At 46.9% G+C, this 21,000-nt stretch overlaps 1 protein-coding gene across 2 annotated transcripts in view; it reads left to right on the forward strand.

The window, feature by feature from the left end:
* GOLGA5 (golgin A5) overlaps nucleotides 1–21,000 on the forward strand; it is a 38,041-nt gene that overhangs the window by 3,038 nt on the left and 14,003 nt on the right. Inside the window, exons 2-7 of one of the 2 annotated variants that reach the window (XM_068252266.1) lie at nucleotides 5,980–6,557; nucleotides 14,102–14,323; nucleotides 16,349–16,568; nucleotides 17,586–17,709; nucleotides 20,453–20,656; nucleotides 20,776–20,946. In XM_068252266.1, coding sequence (XP_068108367.1) covers nucleotides 6,029–6,557; nucleotides 14,102–14,323; nucleotides 16,349–16,568; nucleotides 17,586–17,709; nucleotides 20,453–20,656; nucleotides 20,776–20,946 — 1,470 coding nt within the window. In that variant the 5' untranslated portion in view covers nucleotides 5,980–6,028. The remainder of the gene's footprint in view (nucleotides 1–5,979; nucleotides 6,558–14,101; nucleotides 14,324–16,348; nucleotides 16,569–17,585; nucleotides 17,710–20,452; nucleotides 20,657–20,775; nucleotides 20,947–21,000) is intronic. The other variant, XM_068252267.1, reaches the window with a different exon arrangement.

A 21,000-nucleotide genomic window follows, 5' to 3' on the forward strand; every position in this document is an offset into this window, starting at 1 on the left:
AAGACAAAACTGATAAAGCTGATAAGCCTGACAAACCTGATAAACTTGATAAACCTGATAAAGCGGACAAGACTGCATCACATGCTGGTTCTAGAACAACGCATAAAACAGGGAAAAGATGTGCTATATGTGGAAATTATATGTCATCTACCTCAAAAGTATTATGCCAAGATTGTACTAAAAAGGTGGTTAATGAGGAAACCCCCACTATGTTAAAGGAATTGAAAGGATGGATTAGATCTGAAATTTCTTCCGCTGTACAGACTATCAGGGCCCCAGAAGCGGCAGTATCGAATGTACAAATGTCTTCAGTGCCGGTAGCAGTCTCTGCGGTCCCAGCAGAGTCAGAGATCCCAGGGCCTTCAGGTTCAGTTCCTTTAAAAAGGAAGAGGAGAGATGCAGATTCTGAAGATTCAGAAATGTCAGAGGGGGAATTGGATATTTCATCTCTGGAAGAGATACCCTCAGAGACTGAAAAATCTGCTGATAAAACTATAAAGAATCAAAAGTTTGCTTTTTCCACAGACTTTATGAAGGAATTATTAGCAGCCATGCATGAAGCCATAGGTATTACTATAGAGCCAAAGACCCTATCTCAATTAGACCAGATGTATGAAACTTTGTCAGAACCCCAAGTGACTTTCATTCCAGTACATAGTAGCCTTAAAGGGAACCTTAACTGAACGGGGGGTAAAGAGTTTCACTTACCTGGGGCTATTACCAGCCCCCTGCAGCAGTCCTGTGCCCTCGGCGCCGCTCTGGAATCCTCTGGTCCCCCGCTGTCACTTAGTTTCGTTTTTGACGACTCACCAGTCGCCGGCCGCCATGCGTATTATTGGACGCATTCACCAATGCAATTAGCGCTATTGCGGACCGCAACGCGTACAAAAATACGCGTTGCCGCATTCCGCACGCGTAGATATGCGGCAACGCGTATTTTTGTACGCGTTGCGGTCCGCAATAGCGCTAATTGCATTGGTGAATGTGTCCAATAATACGCATGGCGGCCGGCGACTGGTGAGTCGTCAAAAACGAAACTAAGTGACAGCGGGGGACCAGAGGATTCCAGAGCGGCACCGAGGGCACAGGACTGCTGCAGGGGGCTGGTAATAGCCCCAGGTAAGTAAAACTCTTTACCCCCCGTTCAGTTAAGGTTCCCTTTAAGGGAATTATTAGGAGTGAGTGGGATAACCCGGATAGGAGGGCTTTCTGGCCTAAATCACTAACCAAAAGATATCCTTATAGTCCTGAAGACCAGAAGTTTTGGGGCTCTGCACCCAAGCTAGACCCATCTCTCTCTAAAGTATCCAGAAAATCAGATCTTCAATTCGAAGATTTTGGTTGTTTAAAGGACCCAATCGATAAAAAGATAGACAATATTTTGCGAAGAGCATGGGAAGCAGCATCTTTAAATTTCAAACCCTCTATTGCATCCACAGCGGTAGCAAGATCGTTAAAAATGTGGTTAGTAGAGGTCCAGTCTCAGATAGCCTCATGGGTATCTAGGGAGGAAATTTTGAATTTTTTTTTCCCAAAAATTTTGCATGCAACAAATTACCTATCAGATGCTGCTGATGATTCAGTTAGGCTCACAGCAAGAACCACAGCCCTGGTTAATTCTGCCAGAAGAGGAATCTGGGTGAAAACATGGCAGGGAGATACTTCCTCTAAGTCAAAATTGTGTAGTATTCCATGTGAAGGAGGCTTGTTATTTGGAACCAAATTAGAGGAAACACTTGAGAGGTCTGCTGATAAAAAGAAGAATTTCCCATACAAAAGAAAAGATTTTCCGCCCTAACCGTTCCTTTCGTGTTTCAGGGAAAAGCGAACAGGAAAACAAAGGGAACCAGAGAAGAAGATGGATTCCCAACAAGTCCCAACGTTCCAAACCTAATGCTCCATATACTTCGGCAGGTCAACCAACAAAACAATGACGCCAGGATTCCAGTGGGGGGCAGACTAGCTCATTTTTTCGAACATTGGCAGTTAAAATTCAAAAGCAAGTGGCTACTGGACATTATTCTCCAGGGATACAGAATAGAGTTCATAGCCCCACCTCCATCTCAATTCTGGGTGACCCCTTCCCCAAGAGCTCCAGTTCAGGCTCATGCCCTCCAGTCAGAGATAAACTTGCTATTGGAGAAAAGAGTCATACGGAGAGTCCCAAGATGCCAGGAAAAACTGGGGTTTTATTCCCCAGTCTTTCTAATAAGGAAACCTCAAGGGAGTTACAGGTTCATCTTAAACCTAAAAAAGCTAAACACCGCAGTAAGGTACAGAAAGTTTCGGATGGACAACATCCGCTCAGTATTAAATCTACTACAGGAGAGCTGCTATCTGACATCATTGGATCTGAAAGATGCGTATCTGCATGTGCCGATTCATCTGCGCTCACAGCAGTTCCTGAGATTTGCAGTGGTGTTACAAGGAGAGAATCTGAAAACAATATCCCTGAGGAAAGCGATGGCCTTGTTGGGCACAATAACCCCATCTTTCCCTGCAATACAGTGGGGTCAATTACACTCCAGAAGTCTTCAGAGTTGGATCCTGTCGAAATGGGACAAGCATCTCTCCTCTCTGGACAAGAGATTTATAATTCCTTGGAGTGTCAAGCAGTCACTAATGTGGTGGATGGAGCCACAACATCTGATAACAGGGAATCTTTGGGAGTTTCCAACCCAGTGCATCATAACGACAGACGCGAGCACACCTGAACTCTCTGACAGCTCAGGGAAAATGGTCAAGCCATATCAGCAGCAGGTCTTCAAACAGCAGAGAGCTGCAAGCAGTTTGGGAGGCCATACTGGCATTCAAAGTACATATATCAGAAACCCATGTGACGATACGTACAGACAACAGTACAGTGGTGGCGTACATAAATCACCAGGGAGGTACAAGAAGCAGGTCGCTGCAACAGCAGGCGTCAAGGATTCTGCATTGGGCAGAACGCAATCTCAAATCTATAAGAGCAGTTCACCTAAAGGGAACACTAAATTGCCTAGCAGATTACCTGAGCAGATTCAATCTGTCCCAAGACGAGTGGAGTCTCAACGACCAGGTGTTTCACCAGTTAACAGAATACTGGAAGATTCCTCAGGTGGACTTATTCGCCAGAAGGAACAATGCGAAAATGCCGGAGGTTTTGCTCCCTTTGTCCCCAAGACGAGCCGTGGATAGTAGATGCCTTCTCGATCAGCTGGAGCCATCACAGAATGTACATTTTTCCGCCTCTACATTTGATTTCCAGAGTACTGAACAAAATCTATCGAGACCAGGCGGAAGCAATCTTGATTGTCCCGTATTGGCCAAAAAGACCGTGGTTTGCTCTGCTACAACGATTAGCTTCGGATCATCTGATCCTTCCAGATCAAGAAGACCTGTTAACTCAGGGACCGGCGGTGCATCCCAATCTGAGCCTTCTTCATCTTTCAGCATGGAGCCTGAATGGCAAATACTGAAAAGTAAGGGTTTTTCGAATAAATTATCGGAAACACTGTTACAAAGTAGGAAGAAGGTGACGCGCCAAATATACTCTAAAGCCTGGAGGGTATACAGCAATTGGTGTGAGGTGAATTCTAGAGACACTGGTCATTCCAATTCAGTTTTAGAATTTCTTCAACAGGGTTTCCAAAAAGGTCTAAGTAGTAGTACATTGAAAGTACAAGTTTCAGCATTGACAGTCTTTCTTGACAGAAAGTTGGCAGAAGAAGAAGATGTCATCAGATTCTTCAAGGCACTCAAGAGAATTCGACCAACGATTCATAACAGAGTACCGTCTTGGGATCTGAACACTGTTCTGCAAGGGTTATGTGAGCCACCTTTTGAACCACTGGCGGATAGTTCTGATAAACTTTTAACTATCAAGAGGCCTTTCTTCAAGCAATAACATCAGCCAGAAGAGTGGGGGAATTACAGGCACTGTCAATTCTGGAACCATATTGTGTTATAAGTGACGACAGAATTACACTTCGTCTAGATACCTCTTTCCTACCCAAGGTGGTTTCGAAATTCCACAGGTCTCAAGAAATTTTCCTGCCTTCCTTTTGTAATAACCCTTCCAATCAGAAAGAACAGAAGTTACATTGCCTAGATGTCAGGAGATGTGTTCTGGAGTATCTTCTTCGTACTAAGTCCTGGAGGATTTCCAATACATTACTAGTGTTATTCGCCGGAAAATTCAGGGGTAAACGGGCCTCAAAATCAACCATAGCCAGATGGATCAAACAGGCTATATCTCTGTTTTATGCTCAACAAGGCAAACAGCTGGCTTCGACTGTCAGAGCTCATTCTACCAGAGCAGTATCAACTTCCTGGGCAGAGAGGGCAGGAGCATCAGTTGAGCAAATTTGCAAGGCAGCCACCTGGTCAAGTCAGAACACCTTTGTGAGACATAGGCTAGATGTATTGTCTAGTGCCGACTTAACGTTCGGCAGGAAAGTGTTGCAGGCTGTAATCCCTCCCTAAATATTATTCTTGTTTATCATCTCAGGGTTGCTGTCCTGAGACGTTCTGGGAAAGCCCAAAATTACTTACGGTAATTTCTTTTCCAGAAGTCGGAAGGACAGCACCCTTACTACCCACCGCTATTTCTATTAAAAGTTATTGGAAGCATCATTATGTGCGGAGTCTTTTTTATTAACTGAGGGGGTAAGGACATGACTATATATATATATATATATATATATATATATATATATATATATATATATATATATATATATATATATATATATATATATATATATATATATATATATATTATAATGTGTGTGTATGCCCTGCCTATCTAATTATGCAAATTGTTTAATCTAGTTCCTGTCCAGTGAATGTGGAGGGAGACATATCTCAGGGTTGCTGTCCTTCCGACTTCTGGAAAAGAAATTACCGTAAGTAATTTTGGGCTTTTTGTACGCGTTGCGGTCCGCAATAGCGCTAATTGCATTGGTGAATGCGTCCAATAATACGCATGGCGGCCGGCGACTGGTGAGTCGTCAAAAACGAAACTAAGTGACAGCGGGGGACCAGAGGATTCCAGAGCGGCGGTGGCCATACATCGGGCAACTTGGCCGATCAATGATCTGATTCGATTATTATAATCTGATCGGATTAAAATCTGTGCTGCCAAGAGCATACCTCATCGACAAGTTTTGATTGGACATGCTGCAAGACGTATGGCCGACATGCTTCATCTGGTGCGTGGTGGTAACGGCGTGTGATATCAGGATGAGCAACGAAATCAACAGAACCATTGTGCTGTCCACCCTAATGTAAAACGTGCCCCCGCCGGTGCTTTATACTTTACCTGTGTGTGTCCACTGCTGGCCTCTGGCTTTGTCCACAGTCCACATACACGCACCCCATGTGGTGTCTGGCGTAACGTGGGCACGTGTGTGATGCAACACATGCGCCACATTCTGGCAACCACATGGGGCGCGTGTATGTGGGTGGAGCCAGTGATGGACAAGTACAGTATACTGCATCAGTGGGTGTACATCTTACATTGGGAGGGTTGTCACAAGGCCGATTCCTGGGAGATTTAATGCTGGAATCGATCGGGAACTGGCCTGCAGTGTATAGGCAGGCGACAGATCTCTCTCCGATCAGAGAGAGATCTGTCACTTGGGCGTTCTGCGCGTATAGGCACCTTTTCCTGGACACTCCTATCTTGGTGGGCATCCTCCAATGAGATGAAGAGCTTAGTGTGTGTGTGTGTGTGTGTGTGTGTGTGTGTTGTAGTCATTTTATAGACACATCCAAGGGGTATTGTTTTATTATCAAAGTCAATCAACAGACAAAAGAATGGTTCCAGTAAGATAAGGACAACTCCCAACTAACACAAACCATCTCAAACAATCAGCACACATAGCAGGTGAGAGGACGCTGTACCATAGCCAGAGACACAAGTAGAGGAAAGGTTAGTTTAGAGTTATGTCAAGTCCATAGTGCATTGCTTCAGCAAATTGAAGTTTTATTTTTTAGCAGGTCATGTCGAGCAGCGGTGACTGGTGACTGATAAAAATCCCCCGCCATGTCTTGGTTTGCGGATCTGGCTGGTAGGGCCGAAGACCTGCTAAACCTAGTGGATCAGGGAGCGGCGACGGCGCTGAGCAAGAATAAAGAGGGAGAGGACATCCTGAACAGCGCTCCTGACTATAGCATCCCTTTTCCGGAGAAGCAGAATGAGAAACAGAACGAGGTCCCTCAGACCTATGCAAAGTCCGCCTTCATCTCCTCCGCTGCCGACAACATCAAGAACCAGAAGGCCACGCTGCTCGCTGGCACAGCTAATGTAAAGAGCAGCAGCAGGACAACACATACAGAGACATCTCAGAACACCTCCAGCACCTCAGCCCACCGGACCACCAGCCAATTTGTACGACGGAAGAAGTCTGAACCTGATGATGAACAGTTGTTCAACTTTCTCAATAGCTCAGACAAGGTGCACAATGGAGTTCTAGACCCCAAAAAGGAGACTACTAGGCAAGCTATCAGTCCGCCTGGAGCCAGCAGCTTACAAAGTGTGAAGATTACAGAGAGCACACCTGACACAGTGCAAGGTAAGGGAGAGGATTTCATGCTACTACAGGAGGGAAATTTAAGGTGCCCATACATCTAGTGATCCACGAGACAGATCTTTCTCTGATCGACTGATGTTTTGGCTGCCCATACAACGCAGGCCGATTCCAGACAGATTTCAGCGTGAAATCTATTTGTAATTGGCCGAGAGACTCTGCCTGCCTGGTCAACCACCCCCCCCCCCCCCCCCCCCAAAAAAAAAAGAAAACCTCCTGACCTAAATATTTTAAAAGTTCAGTCCCTATTTTATGTTAATTACAAAAAAAAAAATCATTAATGAGTTAATTTTTTGTGTAAAAGTAATGTATTTGTATGTGAAAAATGCTTTAGGGTGTAGTTTTACTATTTGGCCACAAGATGGCCACAGTAACATTTTGTTTATGCGACCTGCAAGCGTCCGGAAGGACGCTTGCAGGAAGTGCAATGAGGCTGGGAAAGATGATTTTTTTTTTTTTTTCTCACAATGATTGTGCTGCTTCTCGTAGAAGCAGCAGATCATTGCGGGGCTAAGATCAACGAACAGGAATGGATTTTCCCGTTCATTGATCTCCGAGCGGGCGGTGGCGTGCATGCGAGCGGGAGCACGGGAAGTACGGATTTCTCCTTCCCTGCTGATAAAAGGATGGAAAAAGGGACGGAGAAATCCGTACGGCTGGGGGTAAAGTGGTTAATTTTTGCTCCAAAAGATGCATTCTGGCTTATTCACAGGGGGTTACTTATTTTACCATGATCTACGATCTGCATCCCTAGTATTGGCTCAACCGACTTAAAGGACAGGTCAGAGGAAAAATAAACAAGATTCCTCCAGCCCCTGGCAGCTGATATGCCCCTCGCCGCAGCTCTGCTGTCCTGGAATCCCCTCCGTTGCAGGTGCCGACCTCAGCAGGGCGGTGCTTTCTGCACCTGCGCGAGCGCTTGCGATTGTGCTTACTTGGCCTGGAGAGTTCTGCTCAGGCCTAAAACTGCTGCACCTGCGCAGAACGCTCCTGGCCCCTGGAGAGCAACCGCACGCTTGCACAGGCGCAGAAGATGCCGACCTGGCGATGTTGGGAACGGATTGGACACCAGAGCTGTGGCGTGGGACGTATCAGCTGCCAGGGGCTGGAGGAAGCCCCGGATGAGTAGATTTATTTATTTAAATTTCTCTGGGATCTGTCCTTTTATGCTGGGCATACACGGCTCGTTTTTGCCACTCGATTCTCCCGTTTGATAGTTTCGCCGCTTGATTCTGCAGTCGATCCTCTTATCTTCCAGTCGTTTTTATTATCTTTTTCCATTCACTGCTATCAAAAATCGAGCGGAAATTATCTATCGAGCTGTCTAAATGACCCAGCATAAGTCAGGCATGTGTATGGGCCTTTAGTGTATGACCACCTTAAAGAAAACCTGTAATGAAGAAAACCTCCCCTGGAGGGGTACTCTCCTCGGTACAGGGAAGCCTCCAGCTCCTATTGAGGCTTCCCCCGTCGTCCTGTGTCCCACGGCGGTCTCGCTGCAGCCCTCCGAACAGCGGGGATGTAAATATTTACCTCCCCAGCGCAGGCGCAGTATCCGCTCTCCGCTTGGAGAAAGGCGGAAACAGCCGATCGTTAAAGGTCCGCTCTACTGCGCAGGCGCAAGTCTCCTGCGCCTGCGTAGTAGAGCGGACTCGACGGAGATTGGCTATTTTCGCCTATCTCCGTCAGGAAAGCTGCAGCAGCGCCTCCGCTGGAGCCAGGGAAGGTAAATAAATCAGCGCTTGTCAGCCTTTTCGGGGGAGGATTCCGGGTCGCTTCGGGGGAGCCAGCGCTGGACTGCCTGCAGCTACTGGGGAGGGGGAACCCTCATTGGGACCCTGAGCCTTCCCCCTCCCGAGGTGAGTACCCCCCAGGGGATGGTTTTTTGTTAGTCTCTTTAAAGTGAACCAGAGACGAAGCACCCTCATGTATTTTACCATATATATCAGTGGGAACATTATGCCGTGCATACACGGTTCGTTTTATGCGCCGGATCGAGCCAGCGGCTCGATGCCGGCGCGTCTCCGCTCGTGTGCGCGGATCGATTGCTGCTCGTCCCCGCCGGCGCTTCCTTATAAACGCTCGATTCCCTGCCATTGTCCGCCGGCGGGAATTGAGCGGGCGGGGGTCGAGCGGCATGATCGGGCCAGCTGAATATTATCAGCTAGCCGGATCAGCTGGTCGATACACGGTACAGAAATGTACCGTGTATCCCCAGCATTAGAGAAAACACCTACCCCGCTCTCCGTTTCATCCTCCCTGCTAAAAGTGCCTGTTAGCAGCTGTGATAAGAATCCCCAACTGAGCATTCAGTCTGGCTTTGCAGGGAATAATTATAGCTGAGTCATTATAGCAGAGCCACAAGGGGTCAGGCTTGGGCTTGAAAAGACACCCGAGAGGACAGACTCATCTATAATCATTCCGTAGCAAAGCCAGACTGAATGCTCAGTCTGGGTTTCTTATCAGAGGTGATAACAGTCAGATTAAACAGAGAACAATGAAACAAAGAGCTGAGTAGATGTTTACTGTCATGTTCCCACTGATTTATAAGGTAAAATACATGCGGGTGCTTCGTCTCTGGTTCTCTTTAAGTCTGCTTGAGGTACTGTTGTGTGTAGTAAAGATAAGAGTTAACATATGTAAAATAGAGCTGGTTATTTCCCATTGTCTCGATCCTGAAATGTCAATAATGGCACTGTGCACTGCTCGCCCCGCTGCCTGTCTGGACAGGTCATCAGTGTATCTCCAGCCATAGAAATTAAAGGAGTACTGTAGTGGGTAGAAGGAAAAAGAGTTGAACTTATCCGATGCTTCTAATGGTCCCCTGCAAACCTCTTTTGTCTACGCAGGCGCTCACCGATGCTCCGGTTTTCGCCTCCAGTTCGCTTCCAGAATTTGCGACTTTAAAGTCGGAAAACTACTCCGCCTGCGCGGAGCCCTCGCTCCCGCTGATGTCCCCAGGAGTATACTGTGCAGACCGTACTAGGCCTGCGCAATACACTCCTGGTGACGTCAGCGGGAGCGAGTGCACGGCCGCGCAGGCGCAGTGGTTTTCCGACTTATTGATGTTGGCGCTATATAAATACTTACAAAAAAGGGTTGGGAGTGATTGCTATCCTAGATATGGGCAATGTGGCATCCTCACTGCAAGGTGATAAGAGAACTGGCTAAACAAGAAAAGCAGTAAGGAGGACTGGAGTCAGCCTTCATACAGTGGTTTGCAAAAGTATTCGGCCCCCTTGAAGTTTTCCACATTTTGTCATATTACTGCCACAAACATGAATCAATTTTATTGGAATTCCACATGAAAGACCAATACAAAGTGGTGTACAGGTGAGAAGTGGAACGAAAATCATACATGATTCCAAACATTTTTTACAAATAGATAACTGCAAAGTGGGGTGTGCGTAATTATTCAGCCCCCTTTGGTGTGAGTGCAGTCAGTTGCCCATAGACATTGCCTGATGAGTGCTAATGACTAAATAGAGTGCACCTGTGTGTAATCTAATGTCAGTACAAATACAGCTGCTCTGTGAGGGCCTCAGAGGTTGTCTAAGAGAATATTGGGAGCAACAACACCGTGAAGTCCAAAGAACACACCATACAGGTCAGGGATAAAGTTATTGAGAAATTTAAAGCAGGCTTAGGCTACAAAAAAGATTTCCAAAGCCTTGAACATCCCACAGAGCACTGTTCAAGCGATCATTCAGAAATGGAAGGAGTATGGCACAACTGTACACCTACCAAGACAAGGCCATCCACCTAAACTCACAGGCCGAACAAGGAGAGCGCTGATCAGAAATGCAGTCAAGAGGCCCATGGTGACTCAGGACGAGCTGCAGAGATCTACAACTCAGATGGGGGAATCTGTCGATAGGACAACTATTAGTCATGCACTGCACAAAGTTGGCCTTTATGGAAGAGTGGCAAGAAGAAAGCCATTGTTAACAGAAAGCATAAGAAGTCCCGTTTTCAGTTTGCCACAAGCCATGTGGGGGACACATCAACCATGTGGAAGAAGGTGCTCTGGTCTGTTGAGACCAAAATGGAACTTTTTGGCCAAAATGCAAAATGTGTGGCGGAAAACTAACACTGCACATCACTCTGAAAACACCATCCCCGCTGTCAAATATGGTGGTGGCAGCATCATGCTCTGGGGGTGCTTCTCTTCAGCAGGGACATGGAAGCTGGGCAGAGTTGATGGGAAGATGGATGGAGCCAAATACAGGACAATCTTGGAAGAAAACCTCTTGGAGTCTGGGGGGGAGGTTCACCTTCCAGCAGGACAACGACCCTAAACATAAAGCCAGGGCCACAATGGAATGGTTTAAAACAAAACATATCCATGTGTTAGAATGGCCCAGTCAAAGTCCAGATCTAAATCCAATCGAGAATCTGTGGCAAGATCTGAAAACTGCTGTTCACAAACGCTGTCCATCTAATCTGACTGAGCTGGAGCTGTTTTGCAAAGAAGAATGGGCAAGGATTTCAGTCTCTAGATGTGCAAAGCTGGTAGAGACATACCCTAAAAGACTGGCAGCTGTAATTGCAGCAAAAGGTGGTTCTACAAAGTATTGACTCAGGGGGCCGAATAATTACGCACACCCCACTTTGCAGTTATTTTTTTTTTTTTTTTTTTTTTTTGTTTGGAATCGTATGTTTTTTGTTCCACTTCTCACGGTACACCACTTTGTGTTGGTCTTTCACTTGGAATTCCAATAAAATTGATTCATGTTTGTGGCAGTAATATGACAAAATGTGGAAAACTTCAAGGGGGCCGAATACTTTTGCAAACCACTGTATGGTGAGTATTACCATCTGTCTTCACAGAGGTATTCATGGGGGAAGACCGGAATACTGCATCAAAGCACACCTGAATTGAGAGCAATATGTAGACTGACATATTTATTTTGGTTTAAAGCAGCAGAGACAGCCATACTATCCCAGTAAAAACTGTTTCAGACATTTTCCATCTTTGCTGCCCTTACTGAAGCCAATCCTGATGTAATTTCTGCACTGTCATATCTAGCTTGCTTTGGAAACACATGTGAGCACTGCATAGATCAGATTTCAGCAGCTTGTCCCTTCTCAGCCTTGTGTCACACTGAACTGCCCTTAGCCAATCAGTGAGAAGCAGGAATGTGGGAGGGGAGATAACAAGCTTCCCTCTCCTCGGCAATGTACCAGAATAGAGCCAGGCTGGCTGAGAGAAGATTCCGTACAGCAGAAACCTGTATAATTACATTGGAATGCTCGCAATGCAGGGTCAGGCTGTAGACTGCATAATAAATGCAGAGCAGTGGGTAATGGAATTTGATTTTCTGTCTGACAATCTCACTTTAAACAATGCTCATTGCCTGGCTGCCCTTCTAATCCTCTCCTTTTAGCTGTAGACCCTGAACAAGCATGAAGATCAGGTGCTCTGACTGAAGTCACACTGGATTAGCTGCATGCTTGTTTCAGGTGTGTGATTCAGCCACTAGTGCAGCCAAAGAGATCAGCAGGACAGCCAGGCAACTGGTATTGTTTAAAGAGACACTGTAACAAACTTTTCAGCCTTAGTTCTTCTATCCTATAAGTTCCTTTGCCTGTTCTAATGTGCTCTGGCTTACTGCAGCTTTTCCTAATTGCACAGTGGCTGTGTTATCTCTGTTATATGATCTAATCTGTTTCCTTCTGTCAGGACAGTCGGGCTAAAACTGGAATGTGTGGAATGTGCAGGGCTGCTTGTGATTGGGTGAAGCTATACACACCCCCTCCAGGCCCCCTTCAGGCTCTGTATGACTCACACACACTGCTTATGTGAGCCTATCAGAAGCTGGTTAGTTTATTTGTAAACACTGCCTAAAACTGTTAATTACAAGCCAGGATTGCAGCAGAGAGTGGCAGAAACAGCACAGAGGGGCCCAGGAGAGCATAATGAATAGAATGGTATGCTTTTTGCTGTAACAATGTTAGAGTACAAATTCTCTTTAAAAGGAAATAAATGTCTGTCTCCATATTTCACTCAGTTCAGGTGTCCTTTAACAACTTGCCAACCGCGTCACGCTGAGGGGCGTGACCGGCAGCAGCCCCAGGAGCGCCTAACGCCAATCAGCGTGTTTTGCAGGAGATTTTGTGTGTGTGTGCGCGCGCGCATCCGCTTAAATGACGGAGCTCCGCTCCACCATCAGTCCCCCAGTGGGGATCGCCGCTAGGAGACCGTTAGACCGCCGTCTGTTTAGTCTGTACAGCGCTGCGATCTACAGCAGCGCTGTACTGGGGACAGCAGTGTCTCCCTGGGCGGCAAGACAGCGATCCGCTGTCTTAGGCTGAAGTCTATGACAGCCGATCTCACTGACTGGCTGGCCGGGGGAGGGAGGGTGGGCGAAAAAAAATAGGCATTTTTATAAAAAAAATAAATAAATAAACATCCTGGGAGCGATCATAGCGCACCAACAGAAAGCTCTGTTGGTGGGAAGAAAAGGGGGAGAGGGGGGGGATCGCTTGTTCACGGAGTTGTGCGGTTTTGCAGCGAGGCCTTAACCCCCTTGCCGGTCCAATTCCCGTGGCAAGGGGGCAGCGCAGCACTTTATTTATTTATTTTTTTAAATCCTGTAGCGAGCCCAGGGCTCGCTACATGATAGCTGCTAAGCAGCGGCATCCCCCCCACCCACTCCGATCGCCTCCGGCGATCAGAGTAAGCAGGAAATCCCGTTCAGAACGGGATTTCCTGCTGGGCTTCCCCGGTCGTCATGGCGACTGGGCGGGATGACGTCACCGACTTCATGGACGTCAGAGGGAATCCCGATCCACCCCTCAGCGCTGCCTGGCCTTAATTGGCCAGGCTGCGCAGAGGTCTCTGGGGGGGGGGGCCTCTCAGCGCGGCGGGTAGCGATCGCGTACCACATGCAGCTAGCAAAGTGCTAGCTGCGTGTATGGAAAAAATGTTTTGAAAATCGGCCCAGCGGGGCCTGAGAAATCCTTCTGCGCAGGTTACCGGCAAGGAGGTTAAAGGACAACTGAAGTGAGAAGAATCTGGAGGCTGCCATATTTATTTCCTTTTAAACATTACTGGTTGCCTGGCAGCCCTGCTGGTCTATTTGGCTGCAGTATGTCTGAGTAACACCAGTAACAAGCATGCAGCTCATTTTCTCAGATTGGACATTAATGTCAGAAACGCCTCATATGTTTGCTTGTTCAGGGGCTATGACTAAAAGTATTAGAGGCAGAGGATCAGCAGGGCTGCCAGGCAACTGGAATTTCTTAAATGGAAACAAATATGGCTGCCTCCATATCCCTCTTGCTTCAGTTGTCCTTTAAAGCTGCAGTGGCCTAATTGGTAAAAATGGCCTGGTCACAAGGGGGAGTTTAAGCCCTGGTCCTTAAGTGGTTTATGCAGTCAGTGGCGATGTCAGGAAGTGTGCAGGATTTGGCTGTGACTGTCATTTAAGCAGACTTTATACTGGGCCACCATTGCAATGCTGGGACTTTGCTGTCTTTTCGCTGTGTTGTATCCATTGCTGGGATAACGTTATGGAATCTTACAGGTAACCCGACAGATCCTCAGCCAGCAGACATTACCCTGGAGGATGACATCCATGATGGGAGAGCCTCGAACACGTCCTCCACGTCCAGCCATAGTAATGGAGACCAGAAATCTCAGGAACTGTCCAACCTGCGCCTGGAGAACCAGCTGCTGAGGAACGAGGTCCAGTCTCTGAACCAGGAGATGGCCACTCTCATTCAGAGGTCCAAGGAGACGCAGGAAGGTAACGGTGTGATACGGAGTCACGTGTGGCTCGTAGGGTCCTGATGGGGGGGAGTGGGGGGGGGGGGGTGGATACTGCCAGCCTCTCTGCATTATCTGCAATACACATGCCTTTGTGGCCATTCACTCAACTTAAAGGGAATGTCCGAGGACTTAAAAAAAAAAAAGCGACTTACCCGGGGCTTCCTGCAGCCACTGCCAGCTGTCCTGTGCCCTCACCGCAGCTCCGGTCCCAGTTGGTGGCCCGGAGGTCCCCTCTGGTGCAGATGCAGACCTCGCCAGGTCGGCATCTACAGAGTCTGCGTAAGCGGCTCTTGTGGATGTCATCTGGACTGTACTGCACAGGCGCAGAACTACTGCACCTGCGCAGTACAATCCAGATGACAGCGCGACTACGAGAGACGCTCGAGCAGGCGCAGTAGATGCCGACCTCTATCATGTTCTACATACATAAGTTGTACTGCACATGGCCATCAATCCTTGCCAAGGTTTTTAATTTGTTTGTTGTAGTAGCATCATACTCCTCACCTATAGGTCAGAGGGATTAGAGATGAGGGGGTTCATGTTAATGCTGCTGAACAAACAACTACCGGTGTTCTGCAGTCATGTGACAAGTGGTGCAGGATGACCCGTACACACACACATTTGCAATGTACTCTTGACACTGGAATGCACTTCGTGTGACAGACATTCCACAAGGTTACACTACACACCACTTGGCTCAGCGTATAACAGAAATGGGTGCTTTGCAGTGCTTTCCTGGGTTAAATGCATATGCTGCATTTATAATTACCTGGGGCTTCCTGCAGCCCCATGAAGTGCATGGGGTACAAAGTTAAAATAGATAATATAATCTCTTACCCACCCTGTTTTAAAAGAGCAGACAAATGTTTGTGATTTCATGGGGCAGCCATCTTTTTGATTAAAAGGAGGTGACAGGGAGCATGAGACACAGTTCCAACTGTCCTGTGTCCTGATCACCCCTCCCAGCAGTGTGCGCTAGGCTTCAAATCTCAAATTCAAAATAAAATAAAAAATTGCACCAAAACAGCAAAATGAGAGCAACAACATCAGAAATCCCCATCATGCTTTGCACAGCATCAGGGGAAAATGCCCGGGCAATTTTCTTCTGTGCAGCTAAAAATGAGGCTTGTATAAGAGAAACAAAGTTCTGATGCTGTGAAACTGTTAAAGAAACACCAAGCCTTTTCAGTTCTGCTGAGTAGATTTTTAGTCTGGAGGTTCACTTTAAACTTGCTCCAATAACATTTTGCTGCGATACACTGTACTATACTATTTAGCGAGCTCCGAGCTTTGCGATACAAGCATCACTAGGACAGAAGGGCGGCAGAGGTGGTACATAGAGACAAAGTGAAGGCAGAGGTGGCACAGGGGGGAATCTGAAGGCACAGAAGAGTTACAGGGGACAGAGATGGCACAGTGTTTACACTTAGTGTACTGGAAGCGGTTTTAAAGTACATCTGAAGCGTTAATAAAACAAAAAACAGATATTTACCAAAGGATGCCACACAGGCGCATGTGCTATAGCCTGCAGCCATGTGGAACAAGAATGCGGAAGAAGCAACTGGACATTCAGCGGCAGGACAGGTAAGATTTTAATGCACGGGCAATGGGGGGGGGGTCCTCCTCATTAACTTTTGGGGGAACAGCCTCAGAGTAAGCAGATGCAACGTCACAAGGCCAGTTCCCATGTTGAAATCTATTGGGGATCAGCCTGCTGTGTATGGGGAGCCAATAGATCTCTCTCTGATCAGACTTGATCAGAGTGAGATCTGTCTCTTGGTCAATCTGCCCTATACATTGCTAGATGTGAACACAGATCTGGTGTGCAGATTCCTTGTAGATGCTGCCTCTGGTAGAATTCATACCTGGGACTGAGATTGTGAGGCTGCTTCTACCATACCTGCAGTGCTGCTCATTCGCTGGGATAAACTTTAACAAAGGCTGATAACTGTATGGTGGGACTCGTTTACAGCATTGACTTGGTGACCTCTCCTTATTACAGAGCTGAATGAAGCACGGCTGCGGATAGAGAAGTGGAATGGAGACAATTCCAAGACTGACAGGACGGTGAGAGAGCTGCGATCCCGTGTGGATGATCTGACCGAGGCCATGGCTGCCAAGGACTCCCAGCTGGCCGTGCTGAAGGTTCGGTTACAGGAAGCTGACCAATTACTGAGCACCCGCACTGAGGCTCTGGAGAAGCTACAGAATGAGAAATCCAGGTGCGTTGTAGCCCCCTTATGTCATTGTATTGGAGCCCCCCCCTTGTGTCAGCGTGTCATTGTACTGGAGCCCCCCACCCCCTCTTGTGTCAGCGTGTCATTGTACTGGAGCCCCCCCCCTTGTGTCAGCATGTAATTGTACTGGAGCCCCCAAGTGCCAGGCTGTTATTGTTCCTGGACCCCCAAGTGTCAGCGTGTCATTCTAGTGGAGCCCCAACCCCATGCATAGTATGAACCAGGTGGATGCTGCAGCCGCGCTCCTGGCTGCCTCTTGAGTGTAGTGCATGCTCACAGCTCTCGCGGCAGTGAATGCGAGGTCACACCTCCCAGTGCCCGGGGAGGATGTGTAGGCGCAGGTCTGGCTGCTTTGTACTGCGCATGTGTGAGGAGAAAAGGGCCCGTAGTGCACATGCAACGGAAATGCTTAATGTGGGTCAAAGGTCGTGGCCCAGGTGGGGGCATAGTCTGGGGTGATAGTAGCTCCTCATGGTATGTTGGCAGCCTGTGTCGGCGTTGGTGTTCCGGTGATAGTAGCTTCTCATGGATTGTTGTAAGCCTATGTCAGGGTTAGTGTTCCGGTGCTCATCGCGCTGTGTTGTGTTGTCATTGGTGTTACAGGGATAGTAGTTTCTTATGGTGTATTTGCAGCCTGTGCCGGGGTTGGTGTTCCAGTGATAGTAGCTCCTTATGGTGTGTTGGCAGCCTGTGTCGGGGTTGGTGTTCCAGGGATAGTAGCTCCTCATGGTGTGTTGTCAGCCCGTGTCGGGGTTGGTGTTCCAGTGATAGTAGCTCCTTATGGTGTGTTGGCAGCCTGTGTCGGGGTTGGTGTTCCAGGGATAGTAGCTCCTTATGGTGTGTTGGCAGCCTGTGGCAGGGTTGGTGTTCTAGTGATGGTAGCTCCTTATGGTGTTTTGGCAGCCTGTGCCGGGGTTGGTGTTTTGGTGCTCCTCGTCCTGTGTTGCGTTGTCATTGGTGTTCCAGTGATAGCAGCTCCTCATGGTGTGTTTTTGTTCTCAGGATTCTCCAGGATCACAGTGAAGGAAGCAGCCTCCACAGCCAGGCCTTACATACTGTGCAGGAGAGGCTGAGAGAAACTGAGGCTTCTCTGAAACGGGAACAAGACGGTTATAAACAGATGCAGGTGTGGATCCTTCTTACTATTTTATACCACCTTCTCTTCTCATCAGAGATCTTCAACATCTCATAGACCTATCGGCACCAACATCTCATAGACCTATCGGCACCAACATCTCATAGACCTATCGGCACCAACATCTCATAGACCTATCGGCACCAACATCTCATAGACCTATCGGCACCAACATCTCATAGACCTATCGGCACCAACATCTCATAGACCTATCGGCACCAACATCTCATAGACCTATCGGCACCAACATCTCATAGACCTATCGGCACCAACATCTCATAGACCTATCGGCACCAACATCTCATAGACCTATCGGCACCAACATCTCATAGACCTATCGGCACCAACATCTCATAGACCTATCGGCACCAACATCTCATAGACCTATCGGCACCAACATCTCATAGACCTATCGGCACCAACATCTCAGACATGTTTGGGCTACGCATGGTTAATGAGATGCTATGAATTCCAAGCTGATTCACATTGTATGCTAATTATGTGCAAATATTCAGTTTGAAAATAGATCAATTTTGGATCAACTCAGAATTATCATCTCATTGACCTTCCCTATTCACAATCGACTGCACATGGAGAGAAAACAAACAAACAGATGTGTGCTCTGACCTATTCACAATCGCATTGTGTCACTTACCATCAGTTGCTCTGCCTCCTGTCTGCCTCCTCTTCTTGCCAGGTTCTTTAGGTAGACAGGAAATGACATCACTGTTGTAAACAACAAGTATTCTTTAACCATTTCAGCCCGCGGGTATTTTTCACCTTATGGACTAGAGGAATTTTCACCTGTCAGTGCTTCTCCCTTTCATTCACCAATAACTTTATCATTACTTATCACAACAAAATGATCTATACCTTGTTTTTTCCGCCACCAATTAGGCTTTCTTTAGGTGGTACATTATGCTAAGAATTATTTTATTCTAAATGCATTATAATGGGAATAAGAAAAAAATGGAAAAGAAAATCATTTTTCAGCCATTACAGTTTTAAAATCATGCTACCATAATTTAAAATCCACACATTTTATTTGGCCATTTGTCCCGTTATTGCAACGTTAAAATTATGCCCCTAGTGTAATGTATGGTGACAATATTTTATTTGGAAAAAGGTGAATTTTTTTCAGTTTTACACCCATCACTAATTTTTAGCCCATTATTTATTAATTGTATGCCCTCTTGACATAGATAATAATTTATTTTTATTCCCCAATGTCAGTAGGTGTATTTTACTATTTGGCCACAAGATGTCCCTGCTGAGCAAAAATCCTATTAGCGTACAATGTTTGCTAAATAGGATACAATGTGCTGTTACATTGTAACTAGGGAAGTGACATAAGGAAGCCTCCGATCACAGTGGCGGCGGGGAGGTTCAACTTAACGATCGGGCGTACGGAAACCTGCGGAATTTACACTACAGATTTACAGAATAAACACTGTTTTTGAACAAAAACAGTGTTTATTCTCGGCGGACATGTACGGATTGGCACAGGGGACTTTTGTCCCCTGCAGCCAATCCCCTCTGCTAGCGGCAACAGCACGATTGCAGGCATTTGCCCGCAGGATCGCCCGCAGACCCCCCAAACTGCAGGGACGTGACTAGTGTTTTTATTTTAATTACAGGTTTTCTTTAGAGGCCGGAAAACGCATAATTTTAAAGTCAGCTAAGACTTGCCCTGAAAGCCACGCCTCTGCCCGTCTATCTGCAAGCCAGCCTATAACTCTGCTGAAGAGACCAGTATACTGTTAGGGCTCATTCACATCATTTAGCACAGATGGCTGTGCGATCGGAACACAAGTCGTACCATCGCATGCCGTATGCGCTGTGCTGCTGATCCCATTCACTACAGTGAACTACTGTGAATGGGTCAGCGCTGCGATTCCTGAAAAAATGCATGCAGCAGTATAGTGCATCGTACTGCTGCGCAGCGCATATGATGGGAGCGGCAAAAGGGCAGCACGTGTGGTGTGAACGAGGCCTTAGATGAGCAGGTGGAAGCATTCAAATCCATTCCCACAGGAGAAATGAGTACATGAATGTGAGAATATATGTTCCTTAAAGAGGAACTCCAGTGAAAATAATGTAATAAAAAAAGTGCTTCATTTTTACAATAATTATGTATACATGATTTAGTCAGTGTTTGCTCATTGTAAAATCTTTCCTCTCCCAGATTCACATTCTGACATGTATTACATGGTGACATTGTTACTGTGGGCAGATTATGTAGCTGTTTCTAGCTGGTCTGGCTTTAACAGACAGCTGTAAGCAGCTATTTCCTGTCTGTGAACATTGTTACATTGTGGCAGTTTGCCCAGAGTACTGTACGGTACCAGAGCCTCTTGTGGGAGGGGTTTCAGCACAAAATCAGTCATACAGCGCCCCCTGATGGTCTGTTTGTGAAAATCATTATTTTTCTCATGTAAAAGTGGGTATCAGCTACTGATTGGGATAAAGTTCAATTCTTGGTCGGAGTTTCTCTTTAAAGTGATAGTGTACTTATAACTAAAGATGCCCATACAGTGATGAAAGTTATCAAAAGATCAGATGCTCAGCCAGTCAGTTTTATAATTTTTCACTCTAAAATATGAGGAAAATGAACAAAGCAACCATGCCCCCCCCCCCCCCCCCCCTTAAAAAGGCATCTTTTAAGTATTTTACAGCAACTTAAAAAAGACAAAAGCTAAAATGCGTGTGTGCATTCTGCTGGGCTTATTTGCAGAATGAGTTTGCCACGCGGCTCAGCAAGCTGGAGGCGGAGCGTCAGAACCTGGCAGAGTCTGTGGTCGCTGCAGAGAGGAAGCACATGGAGGAGAAGAGGCGGAGCGATGACCTGCAGCATCAGCTGAAGCTTGCCAAGTCGACAACCGAGTCTGTGAAGCAGGAAATGATGGATTACAAGCAGAAGGCCACTCGAATACTGCAGGTTAGAGACACAGTGCAGTGCATCGCCCTCTGCTGGTGGAAGCATAGTGTAGCGAGAAAAGTCTACTGTATGTTGTTTTACGTGCAGTTGGCACTTTTCCTATCAATTTTGTTTTGCAGTCCAAAGAGAAGCTGATTAGCAGCCTGAAGGAGGGGTCTGGCATGGAGGGGCTGGATGGTCACATGGCCAGCAGTATGGAGCTGGAGGAGATGCGACATGAGCGAGACATGCAGAGGGAAGAGACCCAGAGACTGCTGGCACAGATGCAGCAGCTGAAGGCTGAGCTACAGGTACAGGAATATCTCCTCTGCTTCTATAACAGAATGAGACCTTCACTTTAAAAC

Source organism: Hyperolius riggenbachi, chromosome 9 (genome assembly GCF_040937935.1).
Source record: "Hyperolius riggenbachi isolate aHypRig1 chromosome 9, aHypRig1.pri, whole genome shotgun sequence".
In the NCBI taxonomy this organism is placed as follows: Eukaryota; Metazoa; Chordata; class Amphibia; order Anura; family Hyperoliidae; genus Hyperolius; species Hyperolius riggenbachi.